We start from the raw sequence: 17,068 nt of genomic DNA on the forward strand, positions 1-17,068 counted from the left end.
TTTGGCAGTGAAAAATGAAAACTTATTAACAGCCACTGTAGCTCTTTTCGGAGCAGGAGACCGTACCCTGAAACAGGATTTTTTTGAAAGGCCTGGTAAAAACCTATAAATTTCATACAGTTTTAATTATGTAAAATGTGCACGAATCATGTCTATATGGGTATGAACATGACCTGATTTCAGGTTTTTTATGTTCAAATTAGGCATTTCCCCCCCATGTTCTTTGGATGGAATGTTTTTAATATGATAAAAGTACACTTTATTTTTATTTCATTATAAACTAGAGAACATTCTGATACCAGTGATATCTAGTTTTATACAAGTATCTTTATTAATCAGTCCACCACGAAGGGTCACTTATGCATGGTCCCTCAAAATATGACGCCATAAAAAAAACCTGTTGATTGCACCCTATATCGTTTGTGATAAGTTTTCTACAGATGAAGCCAAACTACCAAACCAAATCTTTGTATCTATGAAAATAATTTGTAAAGTTTTTAAATAATTAAAAGTTGCGAAATCCATTGATATCTAGATTAGGTTCACTTGAATTTCAATTCTATAACCTTCACTATGTTTATGTTTTTAAAGGTGTTTTTATCCTTTTCAGGTTCTACGGCCAACTCACCAAAAACAAATTACGCACAAAAACGAGCATTAAGGCCTTGTCTTGCTGCAATTACTTAGACCATATCATTGATTGGAATATAGAAACTACCAGTCAAGTGCAGATACGTGTACCCGTTTCCTTTATTATGGCGAACGATATTTTATCGTTTAAATAAAGAAACAGTGTTGAAAAGACACATGGGAAAGTAATTGCCGTAAACTTTTCACAATGAATTAATCATGAAAACCATTTAGGTTTGTAGACAGCAGCATATTTCATTGTCACTCATAAAATTCTTTCGTGTGAAAGTATTTGATACGAAATGAATTTTGAATTTAAGTTGTCAGCTCATTTAACTCAATTGAAGACTTCAATTTATGAAATGACATATCATTTAAGCAATCCAATAAACTAACTTTAGAAATCTAGAGAACCAATAACCAGACATACACAACATTGGTGACGAAAACACAGAGGCAATAACAGTGTCCTATACAAAAGGGAGGAATCAATTAACCTTGCAGTTGTTGGGAAGAATAAACATAAGTATTTAGGGTTTTGACCACACGATCGGGTCTTACTGAACTGTAATTGCTGTATTGAATCGTTACCAATTATTAGCCACATACTTGAGAGTTTAAGCGCAGCATGAGTTCATAACAGAATATTAATTTTATTTGAAGTTAATGCGACCATTTTTTGAAACGATATTTGTTATTGACGTTTTTTGTACTTTTGCTGTGCTATTGTTATAAGCCTTTTTAGTTTAACAGATTATAAATGAACGCTTTCTCCGTTCTATTCTTTATATTATGTTATTTAATGTACTTTTTACGTGTCCCATTGATCGACAGAAAATAGGAAAAGTTACTGTTTAATTTTTTGTCAACAATTGATATTGCATCAGTGATACTCGAGGCCATGATATTTGAAAATCCAAAGCTTGTTACAAACGTTAAAGCACTTTTATAACAATGACAAATGAACAAAAGTATAGCCCTACTCCGACAAAACATCATGCTTTGCATGTGGGAGATACATTCCTTAAATTTGAAAAAGATTTCCTTTACTTTAGAAGAACTCAATTCAATTAAACAAGCATTATATGCATTTACCCAATGAATTTGTTTTCAAAATAAAACTACTAGGAATTGGTTGGATTATACCGTGTTTAATGCAGGTTTCAAATTATTCAAAACCTCCTTTCAACAAATAAGGAAAATTGCATTCACTGACATTTTATTTTGCACACATTTCTGTGATCTACTTAGTATTTGTAATATACGAAGGAGCGGTATTATTTAAAGGGACTGTTTTATGCGTGTTGTAAGATTTTAGTAGATCGCGGGGGATAAATGACATCAAGTGCTTTTATTTGTTATGAGTGAACAACTGTACATTTAAAGTTTTTGTATGATTACATGCACCAAAGAACAACAAAACAAGCGCACAACAAGTTTTGTTTACCCTTGAATAACAGTATTTAAGGACGCTCGTGGTCAAAGGTTGCAAAGTACAAAATATGAAACCTTTTCGGGACAAAAAAATTTCAACTTGGTCAAACTAAGTTTCAATCTTAGTTATAATAAGCTAACCCGGGTTCATGATCTGCATTTAAAAAAAACCCCAACAAAATGCACCATTTAATTGACTTTTGTAACAATGCGGGTGTTGAACTAGGAAGTACTTTTAGTCAATCATAAAAACAAACAAAAAACATTGTGATTTCCGTGCACACTGCTCTTAATTCTTGGAATTACTTTCATTGCTTACGAATTGTTGATGTATGTTTTTTTAGGGAAGCAACACCGATTCCGTAAATTATAACGTTTTCCAAATCATCATAATACCAGAAAATGAAAAAGTACACGAGGAGACAAAAAAACAACTGTGTGCATACCATAAATAGAACAGAAATCCTTATTGGATATTTTTATTTGGTATTGACGAAAGAAGGCACGTGAAATGTAGAAAATGTTTTTATAATAACAACCTTTGTCCTTTACTATGATAAAAAGTAAAATCACAAAAATACTGAACTCCGAGGAAAGTTCAAAACGGAAAGTCCCTAATCAAAGGGCAAAATCAAAAGCTCATACACATCAAAAGAATGGATAACAACTGTCATATTCTTGACTTGGTACAGGAAACGTTAATTCAAAACTAAGACCACTTATCTAATAGGTTTGTCGTTAGTCGTTTTTCAATTTTAATTTTTCAATCGTGAATGATTTCTTGTCCTTCCTTGTCTTGTTCAAATTAGTGCTTTATTTGGCATTTTTTTTTTTAACTTTTAAGGAGTCTGATGTACAAATCAAAAATTTGGACCCCTCTTGATTTATCATTCGGAAAGAATTGTGTACTAGATTTGTTTCTTTTGGGCATTTTAAGATTTCGTATGAACACACCAAGTACCATCATCCTCTGACATACGGTGTACATGATGATCAGATTAATGTATGCCGAGAACACAGCATATCAACTGCAAGAAATTGAAACAAAATTGTGGAGTCATTCACAGTTTTTTTTTGACAAAAGTTCTTGAGTTATGTTGATCTCGCAATATGGATGCAAAACATCGATGATAGTTGGAATGTCATCAGTCAGAAACAATTTCTACTAAGTAACATTTCCCATAATAAATGGGGAACGAAGGCAACATTACATATAACTTTGTATTTTAAAGGAAAAGTAATCGTTATATAAATTTGAACATTTCTAAACCAATTTATTTAAGACAGAAAATTACTATTTGACCGGCAATCACCGAAAATGAATTACTTCAGTGTACAGACATTGCACTTTATTTAATTACGGTCCACGTATAGGAGAACTCATTTCAAGCGTCAAATAATTATGCTTTTTCATGCAAGCGCTATCATTGACAGAATAACTAATATAAAGTATGCACCACAATAGATTTTCGGAGAGAAAAAACATACTGAATGGCTTGGAAATCGACAAGGAAAACGAATATGAAATGTCCATGGTACAAATTGACCCATATAACGCTTTCATTGTTTACAGTTGTTTTCTTCAAAAGTGTAAATGAAATTATATATTGTAATTTTATTTGTACAAGACAACAAAGAAATGCCACAATGTCATTATTTTCAGTCTTTTTCGTCTCAAAACGAATGCAATCAAGTTTAATTCGCAAGAAAAGAAAGATCACGATATGACTATGAAAATACTAAAAAAAAGTAATTTTTATCCAAAAGTAGTTTGATCAAATTTGATTAGAATTATTTTGGTCTTCGCTCTTTTTTCTGTACTAAATCCGTGTTTTATATTTATGGATACAAAAGTGTTATGAATTCCATTGGCTTTCATTCAAACTATATTGTTTTGTCAAAAGTCTAATGATATCGAGATTCTGTTAAATATACATAAAACATTCGTTTCCAATTAAACGTATTTTTTCAAAGACAAAGGTTATTTAAACTAATGACTTCATCTTTAGTTCAATGTAAATAGACTTCCTTTTCCTATATATGCATTTTTCTAATGTATGGATACATTTTTTCTTTTCCCTTTTCTCTCTCTGTTTTTTTACATGAAAAAAAAAAATGGCAATTTCCTTCGTATCTTATTGCTTCAAATAGATTCTTTTTTTTTTAATCTACATCCTCCTCCTTGTTTCTTAATGGCACCCATACCACACCTTCTTATATCTAATTGATCGTTTAGATCGTTACATTATTGTGCTTTACATTTTAACCTTTTGAAGTGAACGGAAAGATACAGTTATAGTGTTATAGACAGAAAATATCTTTGAACTGTACCAATTGACAATGCATTATTCTAAATCGAAGAAAAAAAGATAAACATTCATGTTTTGAAATACATAGGAAACAATTTATGGAAACAGCTACGATTTCTTAAGAATAATTTGTAATGAATAATATATATGGTAGAAACAAAACACTAATTGTTTCCCTCAGCCAATTTCATCACACGAAAAGCGTTGTTAACTGTCTCGCTACAGCCCGGTATAACATGATGAAGAAGAAGTCTGCACTCGGCATGGCATGTTATAGACAATGTTTCCCTTCTGTGTTGACTTGAGTTTTCATTGATATGTTCATAATTATAAATTAACTGTTAACAAAACTTTGATTTTTGAAATACTAAGGTTCTTTTTTTACCTCAGGAATAGATTACCTTAGCTGTATTTGACAAAACTTTTAGAAATTTTCGGTCTTCAATGCTCTTCAACTTCATACTTTATTTGGCCCTTTTAACAATTTTTGATTCCAGCGTCACTGATGAGTCTTTTGTAGACGAAACGCGTGTCTGTTGTATATATAAAATTTTAATCCTAGTATCTATGATGAGTTTATTTGCAACCACCGGGTCGATGCCACTACTGGTGGAGATATATTTCCCCGAGGGTATCACCAGCCCAGTAGTCAGCACTTCTGTGTTGACTTGAGTTATCATTGATATGTTCATAATTATAAATTAACTGTTAACAAAACTTTGAATTTTTGAAATACTAAGGCTTTTTTACCTCAGGAATAGATTACCTTAGCTGTATTTGACAAAGCTTTTAGGAATTTTCGGTCTTCAATGCTCTTCAACTTCATACTTTATTTGGCCCTTTTAACATTTTTTGATTCCATCGTCACTGATGAGTCTTTTGTAGACGAAACTCGTGTCTGGCGTATATATAAAATTTTAATCATGGTATCTATGATGAGCTTATTCCCTTATGTATCACATTAACTGAACATACCATACAATGGCAATCTTACCAGTATATGTCAAGTTCTTAATTGTCCAGAGCCTTCACAATGAATGGATGACACAGACACGATCACAAATCTGTCTGCAAGAGCAACAACCAACCAAAATATCATAATATCTGGTAAGCTTTCTCTAGTATCACAAATTCTATAAACAATTCTTAAGAAAATTGATGAGGTTCTTGTGACTGACTCCTGAATATGACATTGCTTTATTTTTTTTTTTTAGATCTCAACAGATTCACTTTTAGCCTACCTATCAGATACATGTATTATAGACAATTTCTTTCTAAGTTATCTTACCTGGTATGTTTCTTCGGTAACACAGTTACCATACATATCATACTCTGGGGAATCTATGTATTGATTAGGTTCGATTAAACCACTAATGAGCTAGACTCAAGCTAGCCGCCAAAATAGAGGATAAGGATGAAATAGAACTTTGATATTCCGTATCAACTTCACAAATAATACACGATGGTCTTGATGTATAGATTCTGCGTACTGATGTTGTTTATCATCTTAACAACGTGTTTTATAGTTCTTTGATTTGTCTTTGTTCTATTATTAATATTACTTTTACTGTTGAATGGTTATATGTGATATCCGTTTGACGTGGCTCGGTACTTATACATCTCGTCAATGTGTTTGTATTGTCTTTCATGTTTGGTGGAGTGTTTTGTATATGCGACTTTTTGTATTTCATTGGTTCTTATAACGTGACTCTGTTCTTTAAAAGATCCTGTCATTATGATATTGTTCTATTTCATGTCATTATGATATATTTCTATTGTGAATTACAAAGTACGTTGAACCATAAACGTCAAAATCATTCAATCGCGTAGTGGAATTAACTATTTGTGGATTCTTATAAATTCTGTATATAACTTTTGGACTATTTTCAATCTTGGTCTATTTCTAAAATTTATTCTTACATACTTTTGATTTTTTAACCCTATATGCTAACATTGCCTATGTAAATTTTAAAATTGTTTGTATGCACATTGAACGACAAACTTATGTGACGTATAAAATTTTCTGACGTCAGACACACAAATCAATGAATGTGTTTGTAGATAGATGTTTTTGTGTTCTGTTAAATTGTTCCTTTTAAAATTGTTAAACGATGATGACTGATGTACCCATATTTTGACTATTTAATATATTGTGCCTGTTTAGTTAACGCATCAATGTTAATATAACGGAATTTGATGAGACTGTCATGAAAGTGAGAGGATTAGCGCTATAAAACCAGGTTTAATCCACCATTTTCTACATTTGAAAATGCCTGTACCAAGTCAGGAATATGACAGTTCTTGTCCATTCGTTTTTGATGCGTTTTGTTATTTGATTTTGCCATGTGATTATGGACTTTCCGAATTGATTTTCCTCTAAGTTCAGTATTATTGTGATTTTACTTTTTTTTACATGAAGTTATTAAGACCATATGCCTCTGTCAGAATCCCAGAACTTATTCAAAAATCTATATAGTATGTAATTGAGCAAAATTATCCACTATTAAATGAGTCGTCAAATATTATCCAACAAACTACAACATTAATATATGTGTTTTATAACATGCCAAGTGATTGTAAACAATTTTAAACATTTCTCATTCCTTACCAAATGAGAGTTTGGTAATTGAAATGTGAAGAAATCACTTCTTCAAATCAAAGTAAATTGGTGAAATTAAAATTGCATTTAGTTTTCTATAACGAATATAACTACATGATGTCTTCGTTTATAAACATATTTTTAGGATTTTTCACATTATTGATGCAAATAATAGTAGTTTTCAACAGAATTTGAATTAAGAACAAAACTGAGTTTCGACATTTGCTTTCTGATGCAATGTAAGTTTTGAGTTTAACATTTTCCCAAGCAAAGCCAATTAATCGCATAATAACATTTTGTAGACATCTCCTCTTGATGTTTTTTCCTCAGTACTACCCAGGAAATTACTTTCATTTCAATACAACTAAATTGCTTTCTTTTGCAAACTGATAGTAAAATGACACTACGATTGTAATTTATAATGTTCTGCTTAATTATAACTTCTGAAGATGCTAACATTGCCTATTAAATCTGGCATAAAATACTGTAATGGATAATCATGGTCTGTTGGCCAATTCTGTTCCCAATCTTTTATTGCCATGTAGTACAGACTATTTTGGGTCAAATTGAAAACGAAATATGTAAATCTTGTTAGGTACCAACCTCTCATCTTTTGTCGGAGCAACTGCTTTTCTGGGTTGTATATAAAAAGTAAGACAACAGTAGTATACCGCTATTCGAGATTCATAAATCGATTGAGAAAAAACAAATCAGGGTTACAAACTAAAACTGAAGGAAACGCATCAAATATAAGAGGAGAACTACGACACAACAGAAATACAACATTTAAATGTAACACACACAAAAACGAACTATAATACAACAATGGCCATCTTCCTGACAGCACATTTTAAGAAAATACAAATTGTTTGACTTATTAATTTCTTGAGAAAATTTTCTTTATTGAAAATAAGTGAAATAATATAAAACAACATTAATAAATAAAAATGAAAAAGAAACGTGTTCCTTTATGGTTGTTGTTTTTATTGATTGACAGTAAAGAGGAATGCTCTCCCAAAGCACAATATCATAATAGTTATAAAAGGTACCAGGATTATAATTTAATACGCCAGACGCGCGTTTCGTCGTCATAAGACACATCAGTGAGGCTTAGATCAAAACAGTTATAAAGACAAACAAGGACAAAGTTGAAGAGTATTGAGGATCCGAAATTCCAAAACGTTGTGTAAAATACGTGGCCTTAGAAAATCCTTAGTTTCTCGAAAAATTGAAAGTTTTGTAACAAGAAATTTAACAATATAATTGATATTCATGTGAACACAGAAGTGCTGACTACTGGGCTAATGATACCCTCGGGGACGGAACGTTTACAAGCAATGGCATCGACCCCAGTGGTGTAAATAGTTATCAAAGGTACCAGGATTATAATTAAATACGCCAGACGCATAAAAGAGGCAAAAAAGAGGGACAAAGATTAGTAATACTATACAGTGAAAGGCAGAAATAAATCGTACAGTCATTATGAATCATCTTTTCGTCTGTTTTTTTTTTTTAAAGAATTGAGTGATCAATAAACCCATTAATTCATGTTTTTTTCACTGTCGTCCTTTCCCGATTAAAAAATCAGAATCGGATAAAATCCTGAAATTCATGGCTGAAATTATCAAAACATATTTATTAAATCACGACAATAATAATATATTGACCAGCCGTTTCCTGCCGAATTGGTCCCGATAATTCAGTTCCACGTCCGATTCTGACCCAATTTGTATTTTTTGCATGTTTCAAAACCGTCAGAAACTGTTCCGATAGATCCTATAGAATTCCGGATTCTCCATTATACGATCCGTCAAACACAAGAAAGCAACACTTCAGATCAGGACGTAACATTTTTCAAGACAGGAGCCTGTTGTTCAGTTGATATCTTTGTTTCATGTCTGTCATATTTGTTTTTTTATAAATTGTTTTGTTATTAATTGATTATAAGCCGTGAGATTTCTAGTTTAATTTGTTTCACATTGATATGTTTAAACATATACTGTATGAGTTGTTCTCAATACTGTAAGCTAAACAATGACGAACTAGTGCTTACATTCTCTCTATTTAAAAAAAACTATATTGGAAAAATGTCGCGTTGGTATTCATACAAGAACTCCTTATTTAATAGACAAGAACTGAATAGTTTCTGAAGTTCCCAGTCCAGACAACACAGAAAATTACGGTTAGTGAATCAAAATAAGAGATCCGATATACCAGAATCTATTATCACAAAGTAACAATTATAATGCTACTAGTCAAAATCTGATGTTTTCCCGAATGTTACAGGACGATTTCTGTGACGATGTCAGTACTGGATAAATATATTTTATTAAGTAATTACAAAGTCAAGAATGTTTCTAAAATTGAATTGTTCGAATGTTCAATAAATCGTCACACGGACACGTGATCGTATAGTGGTATAACTGTTCGTTCCTGTTAGAGTACGTCGGATATTAAGCGCATGAGTTCCAGCCTACCTCTGAGGGGGAAGACCTTGGCGGAATCTCCGTTACCAATTTGTCCTCCTCGAATTGTGCCCTTGAAGTCCATTGAGGGATCTTATATAGTCCAGTGGTCCATACAAATGTCCATAGCTGTAGGCCGGTTACGTAGTAGTCTGGTTGTTGACTAATACTAGTCTGTGGTTAATTGTCAAACTATGCAATTAACCCCTGACGGATACATGTTATTTCACAGTAGATATGGTCATTTATTGGCTGTAGGATATATGTCTATAATATTCGTATACATTTTAAGTTTGCAAATGTACTTTGTCTATGTATTGTCTTTATTCTATTTTGATTTTCTTTTTTGAAATGGTAAGTTGTTTTTATAGTGATTGGAATTATACCATAATGTTGACTGTTGAACCTCAGTTGTTATCATTTTTACCTATTACGTCAGTTTTTATTTGTTTACACATTGTTGTCAATATAATGGTATCAAACAAGTGAGAGGTTAAGCTAGCTATAAAACCAGGTTAACCCCACCATTTTCTACATGAGGAAATGCCTGTCCTAAGTTAGGAATGTGACAGTTCGAGTCGAGATCAACAAGATTGTATCAAATTGCAATCGGAAGGATTCAAAACAAAATGACAACAAACAGCAATGCCGGCTGAAGGCAATTTAAAATTAAATTCAAATATTTCATCAGTTATACCAACACATACGTTAATCTTGTGTATTAGTTTAGATATGCTGCGGGTGTGTGTGTGTGTGGGGGGGTGTTCTTGAAAATTTCTTGATAGTGAAAGTCTTATGAGAAATTCATCCAAACTTTTTGTGTGTTTGAGTTGTTGTTTTTGCCGTTTGATTAGGGACTTTCCTTTTTTGAATCTTCCGCGAAATTCAGTAATTTTGTGATTTAACTTTTTCACATGGTTAAACGTATTGTACTTCGACAACTTTGGCGGAATATTTCTTGAAAAAGAAGTTTTGTATGCCAGAAATTATCATTTACAAGTTACACAGTTTGCACAAATAGTGAAAAATAAAATTAAAAATATAAGATTTGTGTTCAGTACAGTTCGAATCCTTTAATGTCCATCAATTGTTAAGAGTTATCAAGTAAATAGACACAAATATGTTGAGCATCTTTATGTTTATTATACAGCATGTTCTTTGGTCAATCTTTGGTAGTAATGTTATAACAAAAGTATGTATATTACTCTTATTATACTTGACTTTCAAAAGTTTCAACAGGGTAATGTGTTATTGTCTCTTCACCACTGGAATGTTGGCTGATGTTCCAACCTGAAATGTAAATCTTAAAGAAATTAATACACATAAAATTGTTAAAATTGTTCTACACACTTTACAGACATGTACATTACGCGCATTAGTAAATTAACGTGATATTTGCTCACTCGTTGAATATTTTTCTATATTTGAATTTTTCGATAAGATATTCTATATATGTTATTTTATTGGATCTATCGGAACAGGTTTTGATACATTGAAAAAATACAAATTGAGTCAGAATCATCGGGACCAATTCGATATATGTGTATACAAGTCAAGATTATATAGTGCGTCATAAGGGTACGTCACTGTGTTGTCGTTGATGGAAGATGTTCGTTGCTATTACGTGATCTGCATGTTACGAATGTACTATTATTTTATATATTTATGCGTATCTATGTGATTGGTATTCTTGCGTTTGTTTAAACTGTATTCCTGTTAAGTAGTGTTGTCATTAAGCGATATTTTTTAACATTGCCAAAATAAGCGGGATATTTGGCTATCCTTAAAACTAGTTGTTTTCTATGTATTTTGGCGTTTGTTTTTGTTGCACTTCAGTGTATCTGTTGTTCCGTTTTTTTCCCCACTTATAGTTGACGTTTTTGTAACCCAGATTGTTTACTCTCAATCGATTTATTACTTTGAACAGCGGTATACTACTGTTGCCTTCATTTATACATATTAAGCCCGACAGTTTTTGAAAATTTGACAAAACGAGAAACAAAATAGAAAACTCAATTTCATCAAACTATCAATATCTTTTTCAATTCATTTTGTAAAATATTAATTTTCTAGGCGTCATAGATCAATGAACAGTATTGAACAACATTAATCATGTTTTTAATTTGAAACAAACAAGATTTGGAATTAAAGTCAACAAGCAACAACAAAGAAGGAAAAGATATTTAAAAAAAATATTATATTATTGTTGCTCACTCTTTATAGTCATGTATACTGTGTTTTGTTTACTGTTGTTTGTCTTTTCGTCATTTTTCGCTTTTTCAAAGGCATTGTCAGGTTTTTTTCCGACATTGAATTTTAATATACCTTTGGTATCGTTGCCTCTCTTTTACACTAAATAAATAACAACTATGATTATTTCCAATATTCACCTTTCAGGTCTACTCCAAAACAATTCAATTTATATAATGCAACTGACGAGTTTTGTGTTACAAGGGCACTTCTCAGATTGACCATAGATGACTGACGACTGGGTAATGCTTGCATATAGTCTGGATTATTTAATAACAATTCTTGGATTTGATAAAGCTTGTTGCTTACGTCCTTTCCAACCACGTTGTAAAATACATTTGAGATAAATGGATCGGTATCTAGATATGTTTTAAGTTTTATAACAGACATTGTTAGTAGAAAGCTGTCTTCAGATGCTACAATAGACACCTGCAAAAAGAATAATGCTTTGTTAACATAATGAAGTGTATTTGGATGTAGGTTAAGTTCCGGTGCTATTACCAGAAAACTCGATAAGATAAAGAGAGTAGCAATATGAAATATGAAAGAGAAGCTAACTTCTACCATTTGAAAATTCCATATGTTATTTTAAAAGTAACTAAAGGGTTTTGTGATTATTGCAATAATCGTTTTTACCATAATTTGTTTACCAGGAACGCATATGATAAGTTAATACCAACAAGCACATCTTACAGACTCCTGTGACACACAAAATGTATGGTTAATTTTTTTAGGTATGAGTTGGTGGTTTGCTGTTTTGTTGTTTGCGTCTTTCTATTTTGTACTTGTTCGTACACCATTTATATTATTTTGACAATGCAGCTTTTAAATTTTACGGACGCCATCACGAGTTGGTTGACCGTTATGGAATAACCGTTTCACAAATAATATATCGGATATGTTCCTTATGTCGTAACTACAATCCCCTTCCCTTTCATGAATGTGACCTACCGAATTAGACTATTTACCGGATTTGTAATCACATAAGCAACACGACGGGTGCCTCATGTGGAGCAGGATCTGCTTACCCTTCCGGAGCGCCTGAGATCACTCCTAGGTTTTGGTGGGGTTCGTGTTGTTTATTCTTTAGTTTTCTATGGTGTCATGTTTGCTATTGTTTTTCTGTTTGTCTTTTTCATTTTTGGCCATGGCGTTGTCGGTTTGTTTTGGATTTATGAGTTTGACTGTCCCTTTGGTATCTTTCGCCCCTCTTTTAATGCTTTTGAATTTTGATAATTATAATCATTATTCAGGAGATACATGTCATGTGCACTAGTTGATACATGGTTTAAACAGCTTTATTTGAAGGTCACTTGCTACCTTGTCTCATCTAGATGCCATATTAATGTTTATTGGTCTACAACACACTAGCAGAATATTTCTAAATACCATAAAAACTGTCAAGCTGTTTCGATTTCAAAATAAGCCATCAATTTAAGTTTACTTTATACGTTGACTGTTTCAACTACATAAGTTGACACACATTAAAAGTGTTGAATTATAAATAGCTGAGTATTCATTTCATTTTCCTGTTTTATTTATTGAGGCTGGGTTATATAAGTTAAGTAATGAAACGTCTACGTGACTAAAGAGAAATTAAAACGCCTAGAAAAGAAATAGAAAATTGATTTTGACACTTATGGTGTTTTGTGCAGAGGGAAAGGGAACTGATTTGTGCGTCAAGCGACTTAAACTGGCATATTGTTGTGAGTTTCCGTTCTAATCTGAATCCCTGCAAGTGTTTAATGGCCATTGGTTCACCAACTATTTTTAGAATAAGAATAAGAAGTGATATGATTGCTGATGAAACAAATATCCAACAAGAGAGCAAATGACCTACTAGTATATCTAAGTAGAACTTGGTCACCGTAATTAAATAATTTTGAAATGTGCTAAAACCCATACATGACAACATGCGAAACAATTTAAACGAGAATACCAACGGTCTGATTTATTAAGAAAACATAAAATCAAAATCTAACATGATTGACAACAACCAACGACAACCACTGAGTTTCTGGTTTCTGAATTCAGTAAGAATGTTCAGGCACATATACAATGTCTCGGGAATAACATGAAAACTAGCACCAGTAAAAAGACTCACCATAACCTAAGACATAAGTGTGGCAGAATATTATAAGAGTACAATGCTAAAATTAGGATCAACAAAGAGCACAAAAACGACAAACAACAAGACTTAAGACGAACAGTAAGGATTTCATTTACTACTCTTAAATATTGCATAAATCCAAAATATCAATTAGTACATATTTAATGTATTTATTGCAAAAGACGTCATAAAAAAAAAGTGACCGTGTGCAAAGGCTGAATATAAGAATCGCCATTGTTGTATGCATGACCGTAAGTTTTCATTATTAGATATGAATGATATTAAGTGATGTTCAAATTTTGAAAAAAAACACTAAATGAATGCTTATACCAGCTTAAAGATATTGAAATATCTTATTTCAGTGCTTAAATGATAACCTTTTTAAAATAAGTTTTTCCAAGGGATCTATTATTTCACTTGGATCGTATCTAAATTTACGGGCTCTGTCAACAGGTTTACCGTAAAAATGAGGTTTTTTAAGTTTTTTACAAATTAAGCCAAAATTCCGAACCTAACCTTTGAAAGAATTTAGTAAAGGTTTTAACTAATTTGAAGGACCGAAATTCAGTGATATCTAGATAACGTTTCCTTGATTTTCATTTCTACAACCTTTAATATGTACAGCTTTGTTTTAAAAGATGCTTTATCATTTTGAGGTCCTACGCGCAACTAACCAAAAAAATAATTACAGATCAAAGCCTTTCTTGCTGCAATTATTTAGACAATATCATTGTTTGGAATATATTAACTACCTGTTAAGTGCAGATACGTGTACCCGTTTTCTTTATTATGGCGAACGATGTTTTATCGTTTAAATAAAGAAACAGTGTTGAAAGGACAAATGGGAAAGTAATTGACGTAAACTTTTTCACAATGAGTTAATCATGAAAACCATTTAGGTTTGTAGAAAGCTGCATATTTCATTGTCACTCATAAAATTCTTTCGTGTAAAAGTATTTTTATACGAAATGAATTTTGAATTTAAGTTGTCAGCTAATTTAACTCAATTGAAGACTTCAATTTATGTAATGACATATTAGTTTAGCAATCCAATATACACACTATAGAAAAATAGATGACATATACAATATTGATGACAAAAAACACAGAGGCAATAACAGTGTCCTATACAAAAGGGAAGAATCAATTAACCTTGCAGTTGTTGGGAAGAATAGACATAAGTATTTATGGTATTGAACACAAGATCGGGTCTTACTGAACTGCAGTTGATGTAGGGAATCGTTACCACTTATTAGCTACATACTTGAGAGTTTAAGTGCAGCATGAGTTCATAACAGAATATTAATCTTATTTGAACTTAATGCGACCATTCTTTGAAACGATATTGGTTATTGACGTGTTTTTTTTGGGTCCTTTTGCTGTGTTATTGTTGTAAGCCCTTTTAGTATAACAGATTATAAATGAACGCTTTCCTCGTTCTATTCTTTATACTATGTTATCTAATGTACTTTTTACGTGTCCCATTGATCGACAGAAAATAGGAAAAATTACATTTAATTTTTATGTCAATTGATATTGCATCAGTGATACTCGAGGTCATGATATTTGAAAATCCAAAGCTTGATACAAACGTTAAAACACTTATATAACAATGAAAAATGGCCAAAAATATAGCCCCTATCAGAAAAAATATAATGATTTGCATGTAGGAGATACAATCCTTAAATTTGAAAAAAGATTTCCTAAACTTTAAAGGAACTAAATTCAATCAAGCAATCATTATAAACATTTACCCAATGAATTTGTTTTCAAAATAAAATTACTGTGAATTCGTTGAATTATACCGTGTTATTGCAGTATTTAATTTTTTCAATACATCATTAAATCAAATTAGGAAAATTACATCCACTCACAGTTTGTTTTGCATCAATTTCTGTGATCTACTTAGTATTTAAAATCTACGAAGGAGCGGTATTATGTTAAGGCACTTTTGTATGCGTGTGTTGAAAAATAAAGTTTTAATAGATCACGGAGGATAAAAGACAGCAAGTGCTTTAAGGACGCTCGTGATCAAAAGGTTGCAAAGTAAAAAATATGAAACCTTTTCGGGACATACAAATTCCAACTTTGCCAAATTGAGTTGCACTGACTCTTAGTTATAATAAACTAACATAAGTTCATGATGTGCATTTAAAAAAACAACAACAAAATGCACCATTTAATTGACGCCATGTCTGTTGCTACAAGGCGAATGTTGCACTGGGGAGAACTTTCAGTCCATCATGTAAACAAATAATATTGTGAGTTCATTGCACACTATTCTTGTTTTTGGAATTATTTTCATTGCTAACCATAATTGTTTATGTATGGTTTATTAGTAAAGCAACATCGATTCTGTAAACTATGCTTTCCAATTTGTCTTAATATCAGAAAAAGTACACAAGGAGACGAAAAACAACTGTATGCACACAATAAATTAAATAGAACAGAAATACTTATTGGATGATTCAAAATTTGGAATTGACGAAAGAATTCACGTGAAATCTAAAACATTTTATTATCATAACACCATTTTTCCTTAACTTATTATGGAAACGCTAATTCAAACCTTGGGCAACTTTCGGGTTTATGTACTAAGTAAAAAGTTTGTCGTGTTTTAATTCTAAATTTTTTATTGCGAATGATTTCTTTTCTTTCCATGTTTTGATGTCTTTATTTGGCTATTAAACTTTTAAGGGCATCTAATGTACAAATCAAAATCCTGTTATTTTTTATAAGTTTTTTTAAAAACCGTTTTTGATTGTCATTCGAAAATATTTGTGTACCTGATTCGATTCTTTTCGACATTTTAAGATTTTGGATTAACAAATCAAGTACCTTCATCTTTTGACGTACGATCTACATGATAATACGATTTTTTTTTATGCCGAGACCACAACAATAGTAACTGCAAGGAATGGAAACAAAAATGTGAAGTCCTTCGCAGTTTTTTAAACACAAACTCATTGAGTATATTCACATAGTTTTGATCTCGCAATATGGATGCAAAACACCAATGAGACTAACATGTTATCAGTTAGAAACAAATGCCAATAATTTAAATTCAAATAATACTAGTAAATAATGGCAACAGTAGTATACCGCTGTTCGAAATTCATAAATCGATTGAGAAAAAAACGAACTAATCCGGGTTACAAACTAAAACTGAGGGAAACACATCAAATATAAGAGGAGAACTTCGACACAACAGACACACAACATTACAATTTAACACACACTATAATATAACAATGACTATTTCCTGACTTGG

At 31.7% G+C, this 17,068-nt stretch overlaps 1 protein-coding gene across 2 annotated transcripts in view; it reads right to left on the bottom strand.

Annotated features, from left to right (window-relative positions):
* Positions 1-10,560: 10,560 nt before the first annotated feature.
* The window catches only part of LOC139490844 (popeye domain-containing protein 1-B-like), a 50,505-nt gene continuing 43,997 nt past the window's right edge, over positions 10,561-17,068 (bottom strand). The window contains exons 4-5 of one of the 2 annotated variants that reach the window (XM_071277912.1): positions 11,828-12,116; positions 10,561-10,727 (exon numbers count right to left, since the gene is read on the bottom strand). In XM_071277912.1, coding sequence (XP_071134013.1) covers positions 10,648-10,727; positions 11,828-12,116 — 369 coding nt within the window. In that variant the 3' untranslated portion in view covers positions 10,561-10,647. Of the gene's footprint in view, positions 10,741-11,827; positions 12,117-17,068 lie in introns of both variants that reach the window. The other variant, XM_071277913.1, reaches the window with a different exon arrangement.

This window comes from Mytilus edulis, chromosome 10 (assembly GCF_963676685.1).
Source record: "Mytilus edulis chromosome 10, xbMytEdul2.2, whole genome shotgun sequence".
Taxonomy (NCBI): domain Eukaryota; kingdom Metazoa; phylum Mollusca; class Bivalvia; order Mytilida; family Mytilidae; genus Mytilus; species Mytilus edulis.